Raw genomic sequence first — 26,704 nt, 5'->3', positions numbered from 1 at the left:
GTAAGAATCGTGTTTTTGAAGCATCATTTTAATCATGCACTCAGTGAGTGCCCTAAAATGGCTCTCAAATACCTCCACATAAATTCCAAAGAAATCTAAGTTCCTGACCATGTAACTTTAGTGCCTCCTATTGGTATTCCCTCTTAATCCGCTGGCAGCATTTTATTTTCATTCTGTTAGCTTCAAATAGCAAGTACTTGAGCAAAGTTTATTCTGGATCCTGCATCCTGTTAAGAAAGTCAGTTCTCAAAATCTGCAGGCTGTCTTCAGCATATAAATATAACTTGCTTAGTCCCAAATCTGAGCTTCTATCCATGCAATTCCTCACTCCAGGAATGTCCTTATTCTCATTTTACGCCTGAGACCCGTGTCTGAAGCTCTGGTTTGGACCAGAATGAAACAGCGTGGGGAGGGCAGGCGGTTTGTCTAGAGAGCTACCAGCACAAAGCCATTTGCCCTCAGCTTGGTGTCTGACCACATGGCCTCTTCATCCTCTTAAACACGCCTATGCACAACTCCTTAACTTCCCAGTGTTGACAGAAGGCAGCCCAGGAAATTGTTTTCATCTGTTCCCTGCATCTTCCACCTGCCAAAAGTCTTTCTTGCTCTGCTATCAGGCCTTCCTTTCTGACAGATCTGGACAAAGCATCTGCCACAACACGCATGCAGAAGAGCACAACCGCTGAGCCCTCAGGGGCCGGCACCCCTTCGTGTGCAGGGTTGGATACATACAGGCCCTTGCGGTGCTGCTCCTGCCAGACGGCTGCTGGGACCTTCTCTAGGAGGGACATAGGTGACAGATGGCTAGGGCTACAAGGATGCTGGTGGGATCCCAGGAAAGCTAAGGTGGTTTCAGAGGAGAGGAAGCATGGAGACTCACTCTCTCCATTCGTCCTCTCCGTTCTTCCTCTCTGCTATCTCCCATTCTGGAAGAGTGTCCCAGGAAAGCTGCTTAGTTAGGAGAAAATTCAACTTTGAGCAGGATTCAAATTCTACTACATTTTTTTTACTTAATAAATCTTTATTAAGTACCTACTATTGTCAGACATGGTTTTAAAGCTGTGGATTCAAAAGATACACATGGCCCCCGACCTTCAAAAGTTTAAAGTCTTAGAAAATAAAATAGATTATTAGAATGAAGTATAACCTCGTAAGTAAAAAACTAACTTTTTAAAGCCAATAAGGTATATGTTCTTAAGGTTTTCTAACTGTGAAGTTCAGTTAGACTTGAGAAACACTGCTGTAAAAGGCAAAATTTAAATTCCTGAAGTGTAAAAAACAGAAGCTAACTAATGAAGAAATACTAAATAATCAGCATACTTTCCAAACTACATCTAAAGTAAACAACACACACCAAATTTCCCTTTTAAAAAAAAAGAGGCTAAAATCTGCTACGAGAAATTACAGTCATCAAAGAACAAAAAGTCTGAACTAATATTTTTCACAGTGATCTGGATTAAAGGTTTTTCTGCTCCAGAAATCTTTAAAAATGCAAAGGCAAATATGGCTGAAGCCTAAAAGAACTAACTGCATCACAGTGGAATGTGACTCCCTTTAAATAGATTGCCAGTCAGGTTCGATGCACGAGACAGGGAGCCCAGGGCTGGTGCACTGGGACAACCCTGAGGAATGGATGGGGAGGGAAGTGGAAGAGGGGTTCAGGATGGGGGACACCTGTACACTCACGGCTGATTCATGTGAATGTATGGCAAAAACCACTACAATACTGTAAAGTAATTAGCCTCCAATTAAAATAAATTAATTAATTTTTTAAAAAGAAGAATTTTAATTCTCTGCATGCATTTTAAAAAATATTTCAATGAGAAGTGTTAGTCGCTTAGTCATGTCTGATTCTTTGCGACTCCATGGGCTGTAGCTTGCCAGGCTCCTCTGTCCATGGAATTCTCCAGGCAAGAATATTGGAGTGGGTAGCCATTCCCTTCTCCAGGGGATCTTTCCAACCCAGGGATCGAACCTGGGTCTCCCACGTTGCAGGCAGATTCTTTATAGTCTGAGCTACCACGTAAGCCCCTTCAATAAGAAACACCAAACTTAAAATTCAAAAACTACATGTCTGATGCACAATACTGGATGCTTGGGGCTCGTGCACTGGGACGACCCAGAGGGATGGTACGGGGATAGAGGAAGGAGGAGGGTTCAGGATGGGGAACACGTGTATACCTGTGGCGGATTCATGTTGATATATGGCAAAACCAATACAATATTGTAAAGTTAAAAAATAAAATAAATTCAAAAACTACAACTATTTTATATATCACCACGTGAAACTGAATTTCTAAAAGGGTGAAACTTTCTGGTTTGATCAAAAGGGCAAAATTTTCCTATAATGTTGAATTCTTTGTTTTAATACCTCCAAGAGGTAACTTATAACTGAGAACAAAATATCTGTTGTAGAAAACTATTTCATATTTCACTAAAAGCTACGAAGTAGGTTCTCATCCACTAACCTAATAATCACTACAACTTCATTTAAACCGAACTCTAATTCAGTCAGTATTAAAAGAACTGCAAACCCTGTGTAAAAACTTACTAAAAACAAAGTTCCTCCAATACATTAGCTTAATATTACAGTTCAGAATTTTGATTTCATACTAAGTATGTCTTACCTAAGTCATTGTTTTTTGTTATTGCATTAGCTGCCCTGGTTCGGGGTCCTTGCTGAGTAAACTGATATCCAAATTTAAGGATATTGGTATTTTCCTCAAGCATGTTGGCCATTTCCAATTCTACAGCTGTCCCCAGCTGCTGCCTCTGGAATAATTAGAAATAAAGAATAGTATTAATAAGCTAGTTCAAAATATAAGTCAAGTCTAAGACATTCATGTATATGCTGATTCTTTCAAAATACTTTCCCAATTCTTACAACATATAAGAGAAAAAAAAATAAGTTCAGTGTATAATCATATAGACATCAAAAAAATGTGGATTATTATAATGAGATACCACTTCATACTCACTAGGATGATTATAATCAAACAGATGGACAATAATAAGTATTGGCAACATACATGGAAAAATTAGGAGCTTCAGACAGGCTGGCAGGAATGTAAAATTGTGCAGCTATTATGAAAAAAAATTCGGCTATTCCTCAAAAAGTGAAGTGCAGGGTTACCATGTAACCTAGCAATTACACTCCTAGGTATATACCCATGAGAAATGAAAACATATTCATAAGAATTTGCACCTGAATGTTCATAGCAACATATTTCTACAATCCAAAAAGTGGAAAGTATCCAAATATAATAGATTCTTCAACCATAAAAAAAGAATAGATACTGGTAACATACTACCACATGAATAAACCTCCAAAACATTTTGCTAAGTGAAAGAAAGCAGACACAATAGACCGCGTATTACATAACTCCACTTATATGAACTGTCCAAAACAGGCAAATGCATGGAGACAGAAAGTACATCAGTGGCTACCAGAGGCTGGTGGGAGAGCTGAACATGAATTGACTGCTAGTGGGTTTGAATCTCTCTTTGGGGTGATGGAGGTGTTCTGGAGTTAGGCAGTGGTAATGGTTATACAGCTCTATGAATGTACTAAAAACTGTATGTATACTTTAAACAAGTAAATTATATGGTATGTGAATTAAATCTCAACAAAAGATTGGAAACATTGATTAAATAGCATTCTGGTTAAATTTTTTTTGGTTAAATTTTAAGATATAATTCTATCTTCATAATCTATAAAATTTATTTATGTTGGGAATTGAGGGAGTCATTTACCACATATTAAAAAAAAATAACTGGATTCACTTTTCAAATAAAATAAACTGAAGTATTTCACTCAAATGTATATGTTGTTTTATTTTTAGTTAACTACATTCTAGATGGAAATATTTCTAACATGTGTTTCTCTACTTCTCTAAAGAAAAGTGCATCTGGCTCTGGGTGATCCAGCAATATCTTAGGCGGTCAGCACCCAATGTGGCTGGACAGAAGCTGTGCCCTCAGGGTACCCTGGATACTGGAGTTTTCTGTTTTTCATGAACTATTCTGTTTACCTCGTGTCTGAGACTGACATGTTATAGCCACAGAAAGGTTATTATGTGGCTATTGCTACCTAAGAACTGAAAACTTTGAGGCTGGACTGTCACCTTTAAGAATCCTTCTAGTTCAAAACCACTAGCCATCTCAATCCTCTACAGACCAACCAGGGAGAGCTGCTTGTATACCTTTCTATACATTAAGATTCTGAATGCCCCAAAAGTTCTCATCCCTTTTCAGGCCTTTGCCTTCCCAAGGGCTCCCTGGAAAGCCTTCCTTTTGCCTGCCTCCTGAGTCCCCAAGCCCTGCAGGGAGTGTGGGCTGCAGCTTCTTCAAAGCTGCTGCTGTAGACCACCAACCTGGTTGTCAATTTTCAGCTCCATCAGGGTTTCGTTCTCTTTCAAAGCATCAATCAGTGCTAGAATCCCAACTCCTGTAATAAAGTTGGATTCCATATTTAAGCTCTTCAAATTTTTGTTCACTCTTAGCATATCTGCAAAAGCCTGGAAATTACAGAAAATAATTGGAGATTAGTTTGACAGCACGTGGTAAATAAACACTGAACACGCCTGAAGAAATACACACATCAATACAGCTACCTTAATGTTTCTTATTAGATTGTTTAAGCTTGACAGGCCACCTCACAGATCTCACATGTATCTACTTTTCACATGCACTTGGTCGCAAACTTTAAATTTGTTGTCATGTGTAATTCTCTGTTGCTAACACTCTCTACTGCTATTCATTCATGCTTCTGCTTATTGCTTCTTTCTCCCATGTTTCTCAGACTTTCTCTCAGTCTCTGTGTAGGAATAACTTCATCAGTGTCTCTTTGGGACAAGTTTTCTTACTTGGGTCCTGCTGTAGCTAGGTTACAGTGAAGCCCAAATGAGGGGAAATTATGAACTAACTGCCAAAGCAAGAACAGAAAGGCCACAAATAACTGGAATTGCTAGAGCATAAGAACTATGGAAAAGAAGGGCCTAACTAAACATTCACCACCTCAGAGAACAGTGTCTTGCATCTGCTTGCATTACAATTTCTCACAGGATGTGGCAGTGCTAGGCATTTGACCCAGTGCTTAATAAACACTATACTGAATAATTAACAAAGCCTGTAAGTGAGCAGAGGGGAAAGAGAAGGGCTGGGGAGGCGGGTAACAGAAGAATATGAATGTGAGCTTATTAATACAGCCCTGCAGAGGGGTCAAAAGAAAGGCCAAACTCCAGAGAACATGGGGTAAGATCAAACTTAAAAGTCGTTAAAGGCAACAGGGGCAGCCACACTATAAAGAACTTGAGGCAGGTATCTACTCTCCTGAACTACCTATTAGCAACAACTGGCTAGGTGACCTCAGGTAAATTCCTTATCCATCCATCCGTACCCACATTTATTAAAATGTTACTAACGGCCTTAGAAAGGCAATGCCAAAGAATGCTCAAACTATCGCACAATTGCACTCATCTCACACGCTAGTAAAGTAATGCTCAAAATTCTCCAAGCCAGGCTTCAGCAATATGTGAACCGTGAACTTCCTGATGTTAAAAGCTGGTTTTAGAAAAGGCAGAGGAACCAGAGACCAAATTGCCAATATCTGCTGGATCATCGAAAAAGCAAGAGAATTCCAGAAAAACATCTATTTCTGCTTTATTGACTATGCCAAAGCCTTTGACTGTGTGGATCACAATCAACTGTGGAAAATTCTTCAAGAGATGGGAATACCAGACCACCTGATCTGCCTCTTGAGAAATCTGTATGCACGTCAGGAAGCAACAGTTAGAACTGGACATGGAACAACAGACTGGTTCCAAATAGGAAAAGGAGTACGTCAAGGCTGTATATTGTCACCCTGTTTATTTAACTTATATGCAGAGTACATCATGAGAAATGCTGGACTGGAAGAAACACAAGCTGGAATCAAGATTGCCGGGAGAAATATCAATCACCTCAGATATACAGATAACACCACCCTTATGGCAGAAAGTGAAGTGCCGGGGACCAGCCCCGGCTGATCCAGGGTATTCGAAGGAGAGACGGCATAGGCGAGGATCAGGATACAATAGCTTCAATTAGATATTAATTAAAGATATAAAGAGTAATAGAATAAGGATAGCTCAGTAGGAAAATTCAGTGGAGAAAAGAGGCTGAGTAGCTTGGTTTACGCGGGAGACCAATAAAACTTCAAGACAAGAAGTTTGCACCACTTACGTAGGCCGCAGGCGTCCTTCCGTTCTCCCGAAGGAGAGGAGACACTGAGGCCTCCCCGGTCGGATCTTAGAAGCCCAGGCATAATTAGTAAGCATGGTGGGTTCCGCGCTCCAGATGGAGACTCAACCAGAGTGAGAGAGAGAACGACATGGGGAGACCAGTATTTCGAGAAACTGATCCCAATTCTTTATTTTCCAGAGTCTGTTTTTATACACTAAGATGTTATACAAAAGTCACGTGGGGACAGCAGTCCTGACTTTTATTAAAGTCAGGTGCTTCACACAAATGTATACAGAGGTCTTAGGGGTGTTACATCATCTTCTGGCCAGGGGGGGCCTGCTGACAATTTACGACCCTCTCCTTGTGACAGCGGTCAGTCAATCAGGACACTTATTTCTCCAGGGCTGATTATTCTCAAAACAGACGCCACCCAAGTAAAGTTACATTCCTACAGGGTGAGGGTGTAGTGGGTTTTAGTTAAGGAAAGAATTTACTTAGCCTAAGGTCTAGCGTGATTAATATCAAAGGTTAATACTTATTCCTTCTATATATTCATTAATGTGTGTAAGGGCAGGGGATATGGAGACTTAGCAACAAACATTGGCTCAACAAATGAAAAACCCTTCACCAACACAATTTCTAATTAGCCCATTATACTTATACTAATAGTTTTCTAACTTTTCTAAGGAACCTGTTTTTAGAAGGTTTAAAGCATCTCGTGCCTCTCACGGTTGGGAGGCTGTGAGCAATCACATGTGGCTGGACGAGCCTGTCAGGCAGGCTAGAGAACCTTCAGAGGAGTTTGTAGGTTAAAACACTCTTATCACGCCCAGGAATTATTATTAACTGGAGCTCTAGGTTAACTCCTTCTCCGAAAGAGGTGGTGGGGGACAGCCCCCCGTAAAGTCAGAGGTGTAGGTAAGCACAAAGTAGTAAAGTAGGCAGGCTCTGGTTATGGGGGTAGATGCTCGAGGAGTTCCAGGGGGACTCCTGAGGCTCGATCCCGCCTTTGCGTATGTCGAGCCTCCTTCCTCATGACCTTTGTCACGGGCGGAGTACCTCACTCTGGCCCCCAACAGTGAAGAGGAACTCAAAAGCCTCTTGATGAAAGTGAAAGTGGAGAGTGAAAAAGCTGGCTTAAAGCTCAACATTCAGAAAACGAAGATCATGGCATCTGGTCCCATCACTTCATGGGAAATAGATGGGGAAACAGTGTCAGACTTTATTTTTTGGGGCTCCAAAAACTGCAGATGGTGACTGCAGCCATGAAATTAAAAGACGCTTACTCCTTGGAAGGAAAGTTGTGTCCAACCTAAATAGCATATTCAAAAGCAGAGACATTACTTTGCCCACAAAGGTCTGTCTAGTAAAGGCTATGGTTTTTCCAGTGGTCATGTATGGATGTGAGAGTTGGACTGTGAAGAAGGCTGAGTGCCGAAGAATTGATGTTTTTGAACTGTGGTGTTGAAGACTCTTGAGAGTCCCTTGGACTGCAAGGAGATCCAACCAGTCCATTCTGAAGGAGATCAGCCCTGGGATTTCTTTGGAAGGAATGATGCTAAAGCTGAAACTCCAGTACTTTGGCCACCTCATGCGAAGAGTTGACTCATTGGAGAAGACTCTGATGCTGGGAGGGACTGGGGGCAGGAGGAGAAGGAGATGACAGAGGATGAGATGGTTGGATGGCATCACTGACTCGATGGACATGAGTCTGAGTGAACTCTGGGAGTTGGTGATGGACAGGGAGGCCTGACGTGCTGCGATTCATGGGGTCGCAAAGAGTGGGACACGACTGAGTGACTGAACTGAACTAAATGGCCTATTTTTGATAGGCACTGCTCTATAGATTCTGACGTAAAACACCCAAGTCTCTACCTCATGGAACTTACATTTTAGTGGGGGGCCCAGATAATAAATAAGAAAGCAAAACATAATGTCAAATGGTAAAAAGGACTATAGAGGAGGAATAAAAGGCAAAGCAGGGTAGATGGGGAGTGTTGGGGAAAAAGCTGGCTTGCTATCTTATATACAGGGCTCAGGAAAAGCCTCCCCTGGAGGGTGACATCTGAGCAAGGACTCAAATAATTAAGGCGATGAAGTTAAACTATGTGGAGCATCTTTAGGGAGATAGGAGCAAGGAGGCTGTACAGCTGGAATAAAATGAAAAAAATAGCAACAAAGGAGGTGAGTCTCCTCAGCTAAGGCCTTACTAGGCCACTGAAAGAATCTGATTTTTACTTAGTGAGACAGGGATCTGCTGGAGGCTTCTGAGTATAGGAATGAAATCATTTAAGTTTTAAGAGTCACTTGTGATGCTGTATAAAGAGCTGGCTCTGGGGCAGGTAAGGTGGAAGCATGCAGTTAAGTTAGGAGGCCACTGCAATAATCCAGATTAGGGAAGACAGTGGCTTGGACCAGGTGGTGGTGGTGAAGATGGTGAGAAGTGGCTGGATATAAAGGAAATACCTGAAGACAGAGTGGGATATACATTTAAGGTTGTGACAAAGGGAAGTCACTCCATTATTATTATCTTGACTTGAGCAAATGAAAGAATGACGTTTCCATTTAGTGAGATGGGGAAGAATGTGAGAGAGGCAGGTATGGGATGGAAGTCAGGAGTCTGGTTTGGGATTTTGGTCTGAGACTTCTGTTAGACATCCAAGTAAAGCTGTTAAGGAGAAGCTGAACATGGGTTTGGAGTTCAGGGGAGAGGTATGAACTGGAGATAATAATGTTGGGAGTCACTGTAATACATGGATAATATATGGCAATGAAACAGAATGAGATCACCCGGAAAGTGAGTGTAGACGAAGAAAAGAACAGGGACGAGGGCCAAGCTCTGAGCCGTTTAGAGGTTCAGATGCTGGGGAGATGAGAAGGAACCAGTTTAGGGACCAGAGGAAGAATGCCCAAGCAGGTAGGAGGAGAATGAAACGGATTGATACCCTCAAAGTCAAGAAGAAAAGGGTTTATATCATAGTCAAGTGGGACTTCCCACAGAAATGCAAAACTGATTTAACATACAAAAGTTAAGCAATGTAATATGTATTAATTGAATAAAGGACAAAAACCACATGATCACTTCAACAGACACATTAAAAAGCATCGATAAAAACCCAACACTGTAGATCCATAAATGGAACCCTCTACAGGTTTTAAAAGAATGATGTAGAACTTTATATGCTGATAGGAAAAGACCTCTAAGATATATTAAAGTAAAAAATTTAGTTGCAGAACAGCTTACACTGCACTCTAAACTCCACTGCATTTTAAAACTCCATTCATGTTTTAAAATTTTCAAAGAAGGGAAATACATGGAAAAAATAAATATAAAAGGATAGTAAATAATATATTGCCTAATAGTAATCAGAAATTGAAAAAAAAAGTAAAAAAAATTTTTAAACTGATACTTGCTTTTATTGACTACTGAACATCATGGTTACTAACAGTAGCTCTTAGAACACAAAATTTTTTAAACTACACTAAAATTATTTATTTTTAAATTTATTTTTATTGAAGTATAGTTGAATTTTAAAAAAGTACATCTTTTCATAAAACCAGTTTAATCACCTTTGTAACATATCCTGGTATTACACAGTCATAATTTCAATATTATTAGTCACAGCTTACTTACAGTAGCAACAGGGTCATTGCTTCGGGTGGCTGCAAGACTGAAATATTTCACATGTGTGTTGGTTTCCAAAGCCTTTGCAAAATCTTTTAGGGTTGGAATTGGGATATTCTTGAAAGACAAAAATATGAAACATTATTACATTTTAGTTTTCAGTAAATTCAGTCCAATAATCAAAGACATCTCTACTTTCTCTTTTGCTTAAAATGTACTCAGAAATTATGTAACATATAACCACTGTCCTACAAATGAAAACTAACAACTCAGTCACCTCATCTCTTTGACTGTTCTAGTACTGTATATCTGTTGGCATAGAGCAAAGCATACATCACTGCTTTTCTAGCACAAGGTTAAAGAAAATTCTCACTATTCTCTTTTTAATTATTTGTATTATGAGTATTTAAAATGGTTCCATTTTTCTACAAAGAGAAAGATGTGGGAATCTACTTATAGTGCTTTCTGAGGCAGATGACATACTGTTCTCAGTCACAAGCTGTAAGGTGTTAAGAAAGATTAACTTGAAATGAGGAAAGAGACAGTTTTAGGAGACATCTGTTTTTCCTCTTAGTATCAAGACTTCAGCTTCCTGTAGCCTGGTTATTTTCAGATCATTACTATTGATTTAGAGGCCAAGATACATGAGAAGTAAATTAAAAAAAAAAAAAAAAAAAAAAAGATTAGTGATCAACTAGGCACATTAGCTTTTCCCAAGGCTTTCCTGCCTCCACTCACAGGAAGGAACACCCACAGAAAGCACAGAGGTCTAATTCCCTAGGTTCCTGTAATTTCCAGATGTTCTCTCTGCCTTCAATTCAGATAAATTAACATTTAAAATGAGGAATCTGTAACAAGGCTATCATACAATGGCTAATAATACCTAAGAGATCATCTGAGTTTACTCTTCGGTAATTAATTATCCTTATGCTCTCCTAACTCATTTCTTCTTTTTTTACTTCATGGAAGAGTTGCATTTTAAAAGTCCCAGTAAGACCCCATAAAACCCACTTCTGGGTGTGTAATCAAGAGAAATGAAAACACATATTCACACAAAAACTTGTATGTGAATGTGTATAGTGGCTTTATTTATAATTATCCCAAACTGGAAGCAACTCTTAAGTCTCAAGTCTATCAGCTGGTGAATGGACACACAAACCACGGCACATCCAAAGAAATACTGCTCAGCAACACAAAACCGCAAACCACTGAGACATGCAACAGCACAGATGACTCTCACAAGCGTTATGCTAAGTGAAGAAACCAGATTCAATGGCCACACACTATATGACTCCATTTATATGAAATTCTGGAGAAAGCAAAACGATAATGGAAAGAAAACAGATCCATGGTTGTCAGGGGCTGGAGCTGGTGGCAGGAATGAGGACGGAGGGTGTGACATGTTCTACATCTGACAGTGGTGGTGGTGGTGCGATTGTATGCATTTGCTTTAACTCACAGAAGTGCACACTAGACAGGGAGAATTTCACAACATCTACATTATATTTCAAGGGACCTGATGAAAAAGACAAAAACTGAAAGACTAAAATGCTCCTATAAAAGGGCAGTACTTCGGAAGCCCAAGACATATACTGCCATCTGCAGAGTTTATATTTCTATTAATATATGATAGCCTTTAAAAAGTAAATCAGAAAATACTCTTATATCTTAACTTCTAAAATAGAAGAAATCTCTGTTAGTATACTACTAGAAGTAAAAACTTTACCATTAAGTAGAAGGGATCAGTCTATATCAAAACTGCCCAGCTCTCAGCCGAGATCCAGCTGAGTCAAAGCAACTCAAAATAGCTTTCTGCCTGCTTATCACACCTACCTTTATATTATTCAAATTAACTTCAACAAGATAAGCATCATTTTCTTTAATCCTCTTTAAACTTTCTTCAACATTGGTTGGATTTGGGGGCTCATCAAATACTGGAAGAATCTTTTCCCCTTTTACCACATCTGCAGTAACAATGGAAAGAGCAAGTATGTCACTGATTGACACTGTTATAGTGAGAGCATATATTAACTTGGAAACACATAGCACAAACACACACACATGCAGTAGAACTAATTTATAAGTTTCTTTCCCCAAATTTCTAAAAGATCATTTATGTGCTGACACACAAAGCACTGAAATAAAGCTTTACTGAATATAAGTACCAAACATAATTCAACATTTAATTTGCTTGCAATGTATCAGCCTTCAAAAATGAGTATTTTCACTGCCTCTTGCCTCCTGGTGTATTATAAGATATCTTTATCACAAAAATATATTTGCTGATACAAGCTGACACAAATGGTGATCCCATTTACTTTTAGCAATGTTCAAGATAAAGTTCTAATACGATAAAATCTCATACCTCAAAGTTCTAATATAATAAAATCTTAACAACTGTTAAGAGATTAAGAAGAACTGAAAAAAAAAAAAATGACAAGCAAATGCAATGTGTGACCCTTCTGGATCCTGACTTGAACAAACCAGCTGTGCAATGGCATTTTTGAGAGAATATGGAAAATCTGAATGTGGACTGGTTATTGGACAACATGAAAGAATTACTCATAATCTTTAAGTTTGATAACGGCATTGTGGTTATGTTACAAGAAGAGCCTTTGTGAGAGACACATATGGAAATGGGTGAGGTAATATAAACAAACAGGATTTGCTTTAAAATATTTCGGGGAAAAAAAGAAAAATAAATAAAACAAACAAAAAAATAAAATATTTCGGGGAACAAAGCAGAACGGATGGGAGGGAGGCAGTCAGTGGACGAAACAGAGCTGGCAAGATGTGAAAAACAGTTGAAGCTGGATAATGGATATGTTATTCCCTCTTCTATTATGTATGCTTGAACATTTCCACAATAAAGAGAAAAAAAAAAAACAGGAGAATGGCCAATTACAGAACATTCATAAAATGGAATGTTATAAAGATGTTTGAATGAGGTAAATCTATATGCACTCACTAGGAAATGTGGTATGTTGCTAAGCAATACATTACATAGCATAGATCAAAATCCTCACCACCGAGTTCATGGGATATTAAAGCTAGCTTCATCATTCTAAACCTTCAGCTCCTTCACAGGCAAATTAGAGATGATAATACTTATTTCATAGAACTATTGTAAGAATTGAGAACAATTTACATTCAAGAGCTATGCACAGAAGAACATGGCCGATGGTAAGCATTCAAAAAAAAAAAAAATTAGCCAGCAGTATTATTACTGAAAACTTGAGTAACAAAAAATACCTCTTGTATGATCCCATTTTTGTAAAAAAAAAAAAAAAAAAAGAAAAGAAAAGATATTTATAACATGTGTACATATATAAGTTTATATAAGCATAACACGAAGTCGGGAAGGATACATTCCAAATCGTTAATAGTCATGGCTGAGGGTGGGGTGGTGGTGCAGGAAGTAGAAGGCAGGATGGCTGTGAATAGAGACACTTACTTCTTGTGCATGTAAGTCATGTTTGAATTTACTACACAATATGCATTATTTTGGTAGTTTTAAAATGTCTTATACATGAATTTTTAAAAAAGCTTTGCTTTAGTCTAACATTGCATCAGACAAAAAGGTTTAGGGTCTGAAGAATTCTTTGCTTTCTCCTGAATCTGATTTTATAATATAGTTTCTTTGTCAGCACTGTTGTAGACTTCCTGAAAATTAGGAACACCAAAAACAAAATGCCAATTAAAGCCAAGTTTGACTGGTTTTTATAGCATTTACCATTAGCATTATTTAGTAAGGTGAGAGTGGTTCCTATTATGTCTGCTGACACATTAAGCATACAATATTTAATATTCTATTTTCAATGGTTTTCTACTGTCAATACCATGTAACTGGAATCTCAGGATTCCAGCACACATACGTAACATTTGGCATGCAAATACTGAAGTCATTACATGGAGGAAACAAAACATAATTAACAAAAGATTAGAATTCACAAAGCATTATAAGTTCTTACTTGAAAAATGTTCTTGGTCGACACCATTACTGCTTCCCACTATGTTGCAGAACTGTGTATTTGTTATCAAATTGTGCATCCCAAGAATAGCTACAAATATAGAAAAAGAACATTATTTTATACCCCCAAATTTCTATCAGCGATTTTAATATTCTCTGGACATTTTCATATTCAATTAAACACACATTTTTTAGCCCAAAAAAGGAGACAACATGATTAAAAAAATCCCCTACAATCTCTTTCTTATCAATACCCTTGTACTTTCTCCCCACGTCTGAATTTAGACACAGCTGGAGCCAGCTTGACCCTAAATGTAAACCTGTGCTTAGCTCCATCTGGTGGCCAAGAGAGAAAATGGAAATGATCTACTGCTATCCATCCACCCTTCTTACAATGTTTCTCCAAACAGAATGAGATAAAAAACAGATTTTTCAACTTAACCTTGACTCTTAATATTAATTTACATTTGTACTTCAGCTGAGAGCAGAGTACTAAAAAGTACAGTTGAATTCTCACATTTAAGATTAAAATCACATCCCTTAGGACTAGAAATAAATGTGGTTTTGTTTTTGCTGCCCTTTTGCACAAATGAGGCAGAAGCTACTACTGTACTGGCCCGTTCCATTCTGATGAGTGTACTGTTTACAAGTTCATAGTCCTCAGCCCCCCAGGGAATAAGATACCTGCTCCAGGTGTGGTACCACACCCTGACTGTGCTTCTCTTGTTAATTCTTAGGGTTATTTGGTACTAAGATCTTCCCAGGCATCGTATTTTTCTATCTAGGAAAATGGGTGTGGGTGGAGGTAGCTGGGGGCAGACACTGGTCCAGATAAGAAATGGGTAGTGAAAAATCACAGGGAGGTTTGGAGTTCCATCTAACTTCAGGAAAGTTAGGAAAGTGGGATGATAGCTCAGGACTACTTTATCTAATTTCCAGTTACCCATTTCTGGGTCTTCTGATAAAACGGGATACCAGTTGACCTTGGAGATAGGTTTTAGCTGAGCACCGGCTGATGAAAGTCTTTAATAAAGACTTTCAAAGATGGCAAGAAGGGGGAAAAAAGACATCCAATAATCAATAAATTCCATTAACATTAAAATTTGATCATTAAAGAGAATTTAAAGAAACAAAATCCTTTATGTCAGATTTATAGTGTTAAAAACAAAGCCAAATATATGGTTACATATTCAGGAGCACTTCGCTAGGCAAAGCCAGCATTTGTGTAGTGAATACAGGTATGTGTTGGCATTTTCCCCCTCTATTCTCACTCACAAATTAATTTATTTTAGGAGATACCTGCGAGGTCACACAATTCTGTATCAGAAGCACTTGTCAAAGCTTCTTCTAGTTCTGGATCAAGAGACACTTTTTCTTCTGTAAAAGTCTGTACAGGTTTCTGTTTGGGGATAAATATTTTCCCTGTAAAACAAAGCAGTTTGTTAATTTCACTATTACTGCTAGTAACTCATTACCATTTTGTTCTAACAGAAATTATTAGAAGTATGTACAACTGAAGCTGAAATAAAAATCAAGATTAACATCTAAAACATATGTATGTATGGCTGAGTCCCTTTGCTGTTCACCTGAAGCTATCACAGCATTTTTAATCGGTGACACCCCCCAAAATAAATACAAACTCAGTATTAAGAATGCTTAAAAAATAAACAAGGAAAGCAAAAAAAAAAATTAACATCTACAATAACTCTGTTTCATCTTCAGTGTGTATTTATAAGTTTCCAATGCAATATTCTGGCCATAACAATCAGAACCAAAAAAAAAATGAACTGAGAAATTTTCCCATTTGTGAAAGTAAAATAGGTTCTTTTTGGAGTAATAATGAGTTATTCTACAAATATTTAAAAAAAAACTAAATCATAAAAAAAATCTATAAACAGATTAAGGAAATAAAACAATTCACTTTCTTATTCTTAAGCCAAGAACTGCTAGAGTCCCTGGGGGATGGCAGAGGCAATTCAACTTCTAAAAATTTGGACTTCCCTGGTGGGGCAGAGGTTAAGAATCTGCCTGCCAATGCAGGGAACACGTGTTCAGTGTTGGAGAAGATGCCACGTGGCAGACAGCATCTAAGCCTGTACACCACAACTACTGAAGCCCTTGAGCCCTAGAGCCTGGGCTCTGCAACAAGAGAAGCCACGGCAATGAGAAGCCTGTGCACCACAAGAAGAGTCGCCCCACTTGCCCCAACTAGAGAAAGCCCTTGCACAGCAAAGAAGATGCATTGCAGCCAAAAAGAAAAGAAATACATTCAAAAACACTTCCAAAACTTTAAGTTCTAATTGAAAAGAGATTTCTGTATGTACTGAGTGGTCATCTGAAACCTTCTGGCACTGTTCTTCTAAGTCTGGACAGTAACAAGGTTACTTAAGAAAACAGTTCTTCTAGAAACCCATAGTTCTTGGTATGTGAAAATTTGATATTTTATTACCGTATGTTCAAAGAAAAATTTAAAATGTGAAGTGAATGGAAAATGATAATGATATAACTGCAGCACAAGCTGACCAAACAAGATATATTTACACATAGTGGGACCAAGTTACCAAGACTGCCTCTCATTTACTTCCCGAGAGAGGTAAAAATTGTAACTAAGTGATCTAGGAAGGCCTTCACAGGTGTGTCTTCACAGAAGTTCAATTATTTTCTTTTCTATCAGAAAATTACCAGGAAAGTATGAGGCCATGTGGCCTGGTAAATCTATGCAGTGTTCTATCAAAAGAAATGTTTGTGGGCTTAATAATCAGGGCAGTGAGTAATGTATAATTCTTGTTCAAGGTAAACAGCAATCAGTGTAACTCATAAGGAAACCTCCCACAATGCACACTACTCCCAGGAATCTGGCCAAAGCTTGTCAGGTATTGTCAGCTCAGTTCAGTTCAGTTCAGTCACTCAGTCGTGTTTGACTCTTTGCGACCCCATGAATCGCAGCACGCCAGGCCTCCCTGTCCATCACCAACTCCTGGAGTTCACTCAAACTCATGTCCATAGAGTCAGTGATGCCATCCATACATCTCATGCTCTGTCGCCACCTTCTCCTCCTGCCCCCAATCCCTCCCAGCATCAGAGTCTTTTCCAATGAGGCAACTCTTCGCATGAGGTGGCCAAAGTACTAGAGTTTCAGCTTTAGCATCATTCCTTCCAAAGAAATCCCAGGGCTGATCTCCTTCAGAATGGACTGGTTGGATCTCCTTGCAGTCCAAGGGACTCTCAAGAGTCTTCTCCAACACCACAGTTCAAAACCATCAATTCTTCGGCGTTCAGCTTTCTTCACAGTCCAACTCTCACATCCATACATGACCACTGGAAAAACCATAGCCTTGACTAGACGGACCTTTGTTGGTAAAGTAATGTCTCTGCTTTTGAATATGCTATCTAGGTTGGTCATAACTTTCCTTCCAAGGAGTAAGCGTCTTTTAATTTCATGGCTGCAATCACCATCTGCAGTGATTTTGGAGCCCAAAAAGCCCATCTAAAATATCTTAATTTCTGATATTATATTTCTTATTTTTTAGTATTTCCGTTTATTAAAAAAACAAACAAACAAACAAAACCAGTTTTCATGTTTCTGCCGAAATTCCTCATCTGTTGATCCATGTGGTGCACCTTGTCCAGCAGATCTGGTATTTCTGTCATAAAGTTTCTGACTCATAACACCAATATCTGGATCACCTCTGGGTCTTCTATTGATTGTCTTCTTGATTATGGGCCACATGTGTCTTAAGACCTTTGATTTTGTATTGGGCATTTTTGTAGAAAAGTATAGCAGAGACTAAAGGAAATTATATTTGCTCCCAGAAAGGGGCATGGCCCTCAGGTCAAGACTGAAGTTACATGCTTTACAGTAGAGCTGAACTTGGGCTTTTTGTTGCAACTTTGATTCATTTCCTCACTTGAGGAAAGATCAGGACTTAATCTTCAGCAAGGCCTGGGATTAGAGCTCTGGTGAGATTTTGAGACCTCTGAGATGCCTACTTCTTTCAGCCCTGCTCTCGTGTTGTCTGCTCTACACTTTGTGAATGTGGAGGTGAACGGAAAAGGATTTCTCTCAGTTCTCCTGAGCTAAAACCATGCCTCAGGAATTTTCTCTCAGCTTTGCTTCCCTGCCTTGGTTCTTAGAGTAGGATCCCTAACACTAAATGAAGATCTAAAGGGCAGTGTGGTCTCACTCCGTCTTATGCAATGCACTGTCCAATATGGTAGCCACTGGCCATATGTGACTAGGTTTAAGTTAATTAAAATTAAAAATTCAGCTTCTCAGTCACACTAGCTATGTCTGGCTAGTAGCTACCACACTGGTTAGCACAGATCCTGAACACTTCCATCATGGCAGAAAGTTCTAGTGGACAGAACTTTATAACTATAAACTATTTAGCTAGACTATAACTTCACTGGTTTATACTCTATCATGTTAGCCCATACATAGCCATTAGAAGTTTAAAAGTTAGGCTGACTTCTTATTCCTCTGTACGGTGGCTTCTGCTTTTTCTCTATATTTCAGTCAGGAAAGAAGGCAGAGAGAGGGTCACTTCTCTTATGGAAGACTTACCACTTTCTGGAGTCACTAAGATTTGTGTCTTCAAGCTCTCTGGTATTTTTTTTTTTTTTAAACTGTGATTATGTAGTTTATATTGTTTGTTTTGGTGAGAATAAGAACTTTCTTGCAACTTCCTACATCTGAATTAGAAGTCTTTTTAGCGAACTATAATGCACTTATATTAATAAGGAAGCTTTCAACTGCATGTAACAGAATACCCAATTCAAAGTGGTTTAAACTGGTGCTTCTCAAGCTTTAACGTGCATGTCATCCATCTGGTGATCTTATTAAAATGCAGACTCATGCAGTAGGTCTGATGCAAGCCCTAAGAATCTATATTTCTAACCAGCCTCCCAGATGACCAATGATCACTCTCAAAGAACAAAGGGTTGGAACAGTAAGTATTTTTATCTCATTTAATAACTCCACAGGGAGGTGGCTGAAGGTTTAGTTCAGTACAAGGATATCAAGACAATTCAATTGAGCAAGAGTTGTCTTTTCAACAAATGGTGCTGGGACAATAGCAAAAGAACAAAGTTGGACCCTTATATAATATACCATACAAAAATAATAATTCAAAATGAACTACAGATCTAAATATCAGAGCTAAAACTATAACACTAAAAAAACAAAAACAAAAACATAAGCGTAAATCTCCAAGATCCTGAATTAGGCGATGATTTTTTAGATATAACACAAAAGTACAAGTAACAAAAGAAAAAATACACTGGACTATATAAAAATCTAAAACTTTTGTGGGACAATTGACACCACCAAGAATGTGAAAAGACAAGCTCTGGAATGAGAGAAACCGATTTCTAATTACATATGTGATACAAAATCTAGAATATACAAAGAATATTCATCAATAATAAATCAAATATTGACTGACAAAAATCAGCAATAAAAAGACATCAATTTAAAAATAGGCAAAGGATTTGAAGAAACACTTATCTAAAGAAGATATCAGATGTCTAAGAGCACATGAAAAAATGCTCAATACCATTAGTCATCAGGATAATGCAAATCAAAACCACAATGAGTGTTATCACTTCACAGCTACAAAGATGGCTATAATCAAATAGACAAGAGTTGACCAGGATGCAGAGAAATTAGAACCCTAATACTGGTGGTGGGAATGTAAAATGGCAAAGCCACTTTAGAAAACAATTTTGCAGTTCTTCAAATTGTTAAAAAAACAGTCACCATATGACCCAGCAATTTCACTAGTAGGTATAAACAGCAACTTGTACACAGGAAAATGGAAAGCAGGTTGTGTGCTCAGTCATGTCTGACTCTGCAACCGCACGGTTTTCTCAGCAAGAATACTGGAGTGGATTGCCATTTCCTCCTCCAGGGAATCTCCCCAACCCAGGGATGGAGCCTGCAGAACTGGCAGGCGGATTCTTTACCACCACGCCACCTGGGAATCACAAATGTTCACAGCAGCATCATTCGTAATAGCTAAAAAGTTGAAACAATCCAAATGTTCATCAACTGATGCATGGATACACAAAGTGTGTGTTTCCATACAACGATATATTATTGATCCATATAAAAAGGAATGAAGCACTGATGTATACTAAAACACAGATGAAACTCCCAACCCAAACATCAGGCTAAGTGAAGGAAATCAGTTGGAAACACATATTGTATGATTCCATTTATTTGAAATGTCCAGAACAGGCAAATTTAGAGAAAAAGTTGATGACTGGTCTCCTAGGGCTGGAGCATTTCAGTGAGGAGTAGAGACTGGCTGCTCATGGTTTAAGGTTTCTTTCAGGGATAATAAAAACGTTCTAAACTTAAGACTGTGCTGATCATGACACAACTCTGTGAATGTACTAAAAACCACTGAGTTGTACAGTTTACATGGGTAAATTTTATGATATGAGTTGCATCTTAATAAAGATGTTTTTTTAAAAAAACACTAAGGGACTGCAAGGAGATCCAACCAGTCCATCCTAAAGGAGATCAGTCCTGGGTGAACTCCAATAGTTTGGCCACCTGATGCGAAGAACTGACTCACTTGAAAAGACCCTGATGCTGGGAAAGATTGAGGGCAGGAGGAGAAGGGGACAAGAGGATGAGATGGTTGAATGGCATCACCAACTCAATGGACATGGGTTTGGTTGGACTCCAGGAGTTGGTGATGGACAGGGAGGCCTGGCGTGCTGTGGTTCATGGGGTTGCAAAGAGTTGGACACAATTAAGCGACTGAACTGAACTGAACTGAAGGGGCTGATGTATTAAATAAGGGCTTTTTTTTTTTTTTTGTCATTTTGAGTAAATTTATATTTGGCCCCCTAAATTATAGAGATTAAAAAAAAAAAAAAGGTAATTTTATGAGACACATTCAACCAGACAGTGTGTGTGTCAAAATCAGCTGTTTTCTGAGAAATACAGAGTTAACAAACTGCTTGATCAATTCCATATTAACAGAAAATACCTTTGTAAACATGGGTGTTAATTTAGTCTCATAAATGAGATTTAAGTTACAAATCTTAATTACTAAGAGATGCTGATAAATTAATCTCCATTATAACAATTAATGTGATACGTGCCCTCAACATCTTACAGGATGAGTGAAATGCTCAGCTTTTATTCGATGTACAATTATGTAGGGGTGTAAAGGGGTGTGTGTGTGTGTTTGCAGCAGGTAGGGAAATGCATAAATTTGATACTACTTTTATCCAAAACCATCTGTTAACAAACTTCATTAGTATACTATTTTATTATGATCATCTTCCTTCTGATGTGTTTTTTCAAATCATGGATTCTCAATCTCATTCTGATAAAATGATTTAATACATATAAAGCAACTGGTATACAGTAAACACAATAGACCCATGTTAATTCTTTATTCTTATTTTCTCTGGAATTTCTTGCATGTGTATGTGAGAGAGATAGAATTTTCCAAAAACAATCCTGGAGTACTGAAAACCATTAAGTCCCAAGTGTCTATATCCATGATTCTTTAATTCAGAAAATGAAGATTGGCTAGGCATGGATATTTTTGAAAATGTTCCCTATATGGTTCTCATTTTTACCTACTCATGTTGATAAAGTGGTAATCTGTATAATTACAGAGATTATACTTATAAGATTAGGATGAGTAATCTGTACTAATTTTACCTTTTCTCTCCTTGAAGTACGGTCAGAAAGCCCTGACTTCTAACTTTTAATATTTGTATTTATTTGAAATAATACAATGTCTAAAAAAATGGCTATTCACTTCTGTTCTTCAGTTACACAGCATTCTATCTGACAACTTTAATTTCCTTATTTAACAATGTCTAAAACTGGATTTTAACAAAGCAATGTTAAAAACTGAAATTAGAGTTCTTTACATTGTAGCAAAATATGAAAATAAGGAATGATAAGATCATAAAAAATCTTTCGCCACTCCCAAATGCAATAAAACAAAAGCAGGGCTATGACTCTTGGTTGCTAAGAATGTTAAAATAGCTCAGTAATGTTTCTGCAACTACAGAATGACAGCTAAGGAAATAGAAGAAACCAAGATAAAATTTATACAATAGTAGCTGAAATGTAGGCATTTATCCAGACTGTGTTTGTGCCAAGAAGAGAAAAGAGAAAAAAAAGGAATATTTTGCCAAGACCCTTGTTATTGTTCCAAAAATCAGTAAAATATTATGAACCATATTAATTTTATTGCCAGGACCTTTCTTCAAAAGTCCTCATCCCTTCTGCTCTGATACCAAGTTACAACTATCAGAATGTTAAGTATTGTCTTTGTCATGGTCCCATCCTTGCTCAGTATATAGAAAGTACAATAAATAGAAACAGAGGCGTCTCTTACTTATTTCATTTCTATAGAGAAAGGCCCTAGCTAATTTTACTACGTGTATGTTTATAAGCTACACTGTTCCAGAAAAGATTTAAGGGAACTCGGCCACTATAATGTCCATAGGGGATTTGGGGACAGCTTTTTGATAGGAAGGGTACAAACCAGAAATCAAACAAACCAAAGGACCAGGGAGGCAGATTCTGGAGAGGAATTTTTGTTTTGACCCAGTAGCACCCATGACACCTGCTCAATATTACAATATGATCATCAATAAATGCCTCGTTTTTTTGTCATTTAAAAGAATTTTCTTTATTTCGTTTCTGGCTGTACTGGGCCAGTGCACAGACTTCTCATTGTGGTAGCTTCTCCTGCTGCAGCGCACAGGCTCTAGGGTGTGTGGGATCAGTAGTTGTGGTGCACAGACTTAGCTGCTCCGCAGCATGAGGGGTCTTCCTGGACCAGGGATCAAACTCATGTCCCCTGCATTGGCAGGCAGATTTCCAAACACTGGATCGCCAGGGAAGTCCCAATAAATGCCTCTTTATTCAACAAATGCTTAGTGAGCTTGAATAGTCTAGATAATGAGCCAGAAAGACAGCATAAGGAAAATAAGAGATTCTTTACTTTGAGGAGCTTATACTCTAGTTGAGGAAACCATGTATCTATAGTATGTGATTCTGGAGTCTTCCGTTTCTGGCCAACATGGAGGAATAGGGTCAGGATTTACCCATGATTGCATGCCAAAAAGGGCAAAACATAAGGAAGAAGTTTTGAAGACACTGATCATCGGGCAAAAAAGAACAGTGATTCCTAAGAGGTGAGAAACACAGTAAGTGCCGTGACTGCCCAGGTTACTGCCTGGAGAAGAGAACCCAGGCTGCAGCACAGGGAATAACCCAGGTAGAGCCCGGGGAACTCTCTGAACCAAGGAGACGCAGCTGAGGTCCAGAAAGATGAGGGCAGTCAGTGTTTATAGGACAAAGCATCAGAGAGGGAAGAGTTACACAGAGAGCACACTCTGGAGCTCTACAGAGGGCTGCCTTTTAACATTCAGCAGAGTACAGATCAGCAGATATGAGTGATGAAACTACCTTGGGTCAAGGAAAAAAACCACTGAAAAGATTAGAAATAACAGTGCACAGGCTCATGCAGGGCTGGGCACAGAATGTTCTCCCACTGACCAGCCTGGAAAAACCTCATAATTCACAGGGCACTGGGTTCAGTTCAGTTGCTCAGTCGTGTCTGACGCTTTGTGACCCTATGGACTGCAGCATGCCAGGCCTCCCTGTCCATCACCAACTCCCGGAGTTTACTCAAACTCATGTCCATTGAGTCAGTGATGGCATCCAACCATCTCATCCTCTGTTGTCCCCTTCTCCTCCTGCCCTCACTCTTTCCCAGCATCAGGGTCTTTTCAAATGAGTCAGTTCTTCACATCAGGTGGCCAAAGTACTGGAGTTTCAGCTTCAGCATGAGTCCTTCCAATGAATATTCAGGACTGATTTCCTTTAGGACAGACTGGTTGGATCCCCGTGCTGTCCAAGGGACTCTCAAGAGTCTTCTCCAATACTACAGTTCAAAAGCATTATTCTTTGGCTCAGTGGGTAGGGAACTCAGAAGGGTCTCCCTTGCCTCTGTAGTGGAGAAACGATGAGCCCTAAACTGAACACAGCTCTAGTCTCACCTAACAAATCTTAAAAAGCAAGACCCCAAAGGATCAAACTGTTTCCAACTAACTTAATCATGTCTCAGAATGAAACTCAAGAACTATTTGTAGGTCAAATATCCTGCAGTCAAAAAGTTAAAATTCATAATGTCTGGCATTCAATAAAAATTACCAGCATGCGAAGTAGAGGAATTCAATCCATAAGGAAGAGGAAAAAAATCAATGTATTAAAACTGACTTGGCAATGACAAATGATAAAATTAGCAGGTAAGGATATTAAAATAGTTACTATACTGCATAGGTTCATATGTTCAAAAGGTTATGTAGAGACATGGAAGATATGAAACAAAAAAAAAAAAAAGAAGAAAAGGAACAAAAACTGACAGAATAAATAGAAAAGGATATACTATGCTAACACTAATCAAAAGAAAGCAATATTGGTTATATTAATATCAGATAAAGTAGATTTCAGAGCAAGAACATTACCAGGGATAAAGAAGGTCACTTAATAATGACAAAATGGGCAATTCATCAAGAGGATATAACAGCTTAAATCAATTAAAATGAAAAACCTAATATTACAGCCTCCAGTGCAAGATTCTAGAACAACAAAAATCAAAATTCTCCAGTATGTAGATTATATACAGACACGTTGGAGGGAAAGGCATATCCACAGCAGGTATGTTTATTCAGGGAAAGTTTTCCATAAAACATGAACGATGAACAGTCCATCAGGCTAACTCCTCACTCCAAAGGAGTAGTGAGTGAAATCATTCAAAAGATCCAGTGACCAGTCTGCAAAGGGGATGCCTGCATCTGTGTGACTAATTTCAGTAGCCCAGTCTACTGGGCTGAGAAGACCACTTTCTAGAGGTGTATAAATGACATTTACAACTCACGAAATTTCAGCATAAAAATAGACTCAGTCTTTATTCTGAAGTTAGTGGAAAACAACTGCCCACTGCCAGTTACATAATCCTGCTGATTGATTTAGGCAGTTTAAAATTATGATCTTTCTGGTTTAACTAAGGAATCAGATCTGCCTTTTCTCCACAAGGAAATCATGTACTCAGCAAGATGAGAAAAGCATCTTTCAGAAAAGAGTGACTATAGTAAGTTTTCTGGAAGGCTAAGGTAACTGTGAATAAAGAATCTGGAAAGTTTATGAGAAACCCTTAGTTTAAGGCAATTGGTTAAATTCACCTTTAGTCAGTTAAACAGAGCAGGGCATAGGAGATTCTTGAGAAGAAAACCCAACAGCATTCCTTTATCTGGAGAGAAAGGGAAACCACCAGAAAGAAGAGATGTCCACCCTAAGGGTCAACTTAGAGTGCAGGCGTGCTCTTCAAGGAGAGGAGGAACCCAAACTGTGGGCGTCAGTGGCTCAAATGGAGGAATTCTTTGATGGTGCACTGGAGTGAGTGTACAAGGTACAGTAGGCTCCAGTCTATGAAATAAGAGAAAATGAGGAGGAAAAAGTCTTAGGCTAGGCTAGATAAGGGGGAAGTGTGATATCAGAAGTGGGGAGGAAGACTCCAAGCAAAGCAAAGTGAAGTGAGAGTCAGTAAGAAATACTGAAAACCGGGTTCAAATATTCCTCTAAGTGTCAAATCCATGGCCAGGCTCTAAGCCTTATCTATCCTGGAGACAGAATATTCAATGTATATAAAAAGAAGATGAGAAATAATCACCAGTCAAAACTCTGCGTTTCCAACATTCTCAAGAGTGAGAAAGAGCTGGATGAATATTCTCCTTTGCCCTTAGTCTATGCCTCAGTTACATCTTCTGTGACATTTCGAGGAGAAAGAGGTAAAAAGCTTCCCAATATTTTAACATGTACCTTCAAGTAAAAGGAGAATTATATTACAATTACGCTGTTTTAATTTTCTTATTTAGTTTCTCAATATCCTGAACATAGTAGGCTCATAAGAAAGATATTTTCATTAATCTTTACCAAGATTACTTGGTACCATGACCATTCCTACCTCGAGCTGGTTAGATTTTAGTTAGTCAGTTCAGTCACTCAGTAGTGTCCAATCCCATGGACTGCAGCATGTCAGGCTTCCCTGTCCATCACCAACTCCTGAAGCTTGCTCAAACTCATGTCCATAGAGTCGGTGGTGATACCATCTAACCATCTCATCCTCTGTTACCCCCTTCTCCTCCTGCCTCCAATCTCTCCCAGCATTAGGGTGTTTTCCAATGAGTCATTTCCTCAATCAGGTGGCCAAACTATTGGAGTTTCAGCATCAGACCTTCCAATGAATATTCAGGACTGATTTCCTTTACGATGGACTGGTTGGATCTCCTTGCTGTCCAAAGGACACTCAAGAGTCTTCTCCAACACCACAGTTCAAAAGCAGCAATTCTTTAGTGCTCAGCTTTCTTTATAGTCCAACTCTTACATCCATACACGACTACTGGAAAAACCATAGCCTTGACTAGATGGACCTTTGTTGGCAAAGTTATGTCTCTGCTTTTCAATATGCTGTCTAGGTTGCTTTTCTTCCAGGGGGCAAGCATCTTTTAATTTCATGGCTGCAGTCACCATCTGCAGTGATTTTGGAGCCCCCCAAAATAAAGGCTGTCACTGTTTCCCCATCTATTTGCCATGAAGTGGTGGGAATAGATGCCATGATCTTAGTTTTCTGAATGTTGAGTTCTAAGCCAACTTTTTCACTCTCCTCTTTCACTTTTATCAAGAGGCTTTTTAGTTCTTCACTTTCTGCCATAAGGGTGGTGTCATCTGAATATCTGAGGTTATTGATATTTTCCCCAGGAATCTTAATTCCAGCTTGTGCCTCATCCGTCTGGCATTTTGCATGATGTACTCTGCATATAAGTTAAATAAGCAGGGT

At 38.7% G+C, this 26,704-nt stretch overlaps 1 protein-coding gene across 2 annotated transcripts in view; it reads right to left on the bottom strand.

The window, feature by feature from the left end:
* Positions 1-26,704, bottom strand: part of TMOD3 (tropomodulin 3) — an 88,044-nt gene that overhangs the window by 8,087 nt on the left and 53,253 nt on the right. The window contains exons 4-9 of one of the 2 annotated variants that reach the window (XM_005900459.3): positions 15,117-15,239; positions 13,819-13,908; positions 11,681-11,811; positions 9,857-9,964; positions 4,374-4,517; positions 2,628-2,772 (exon numbers count right to left, since the gene is read on the bottom strand). In XM_005900459.3, the coding sequence (XP_005900521.1) occupies positions 2,628-2,772; positions 4,374-4,517; positions 9,857-9,964; positions 11,681-11,811; positions 13,819-13,908; positions 15,117-15,239 (741 nt within the window). Of the gene's footprint in view, positions 1-2,627; positions 2,773-4,373; positions 4,518-9,856; positions 9,965-11,680; positions 11,812-13,818; positions 13,909-15,116; positions 15,242-26,704 lie in introns of both variants that reach the window. The other variant, XM_070377900.1, reaches the window with a different exon arrangement.

Source organism: Bos mutus, chromosome 10 (genome assembly GCF_027580195.1).
Source record: "Bos mutus isolate GX-2022 chromosome 10, NWIPB_WYAK_1.1, whole genome shotgun sequence".
NCBI lineage: Eukaryota > Metazoa > Chordata > Mammalia > Artiodactyla > Bovidae > Bos > Bos mutus.
Note: the sequence above shows the minus strand (reverse complement) of the source record. Positions and strands in the feature narration are given on the sequence as shown.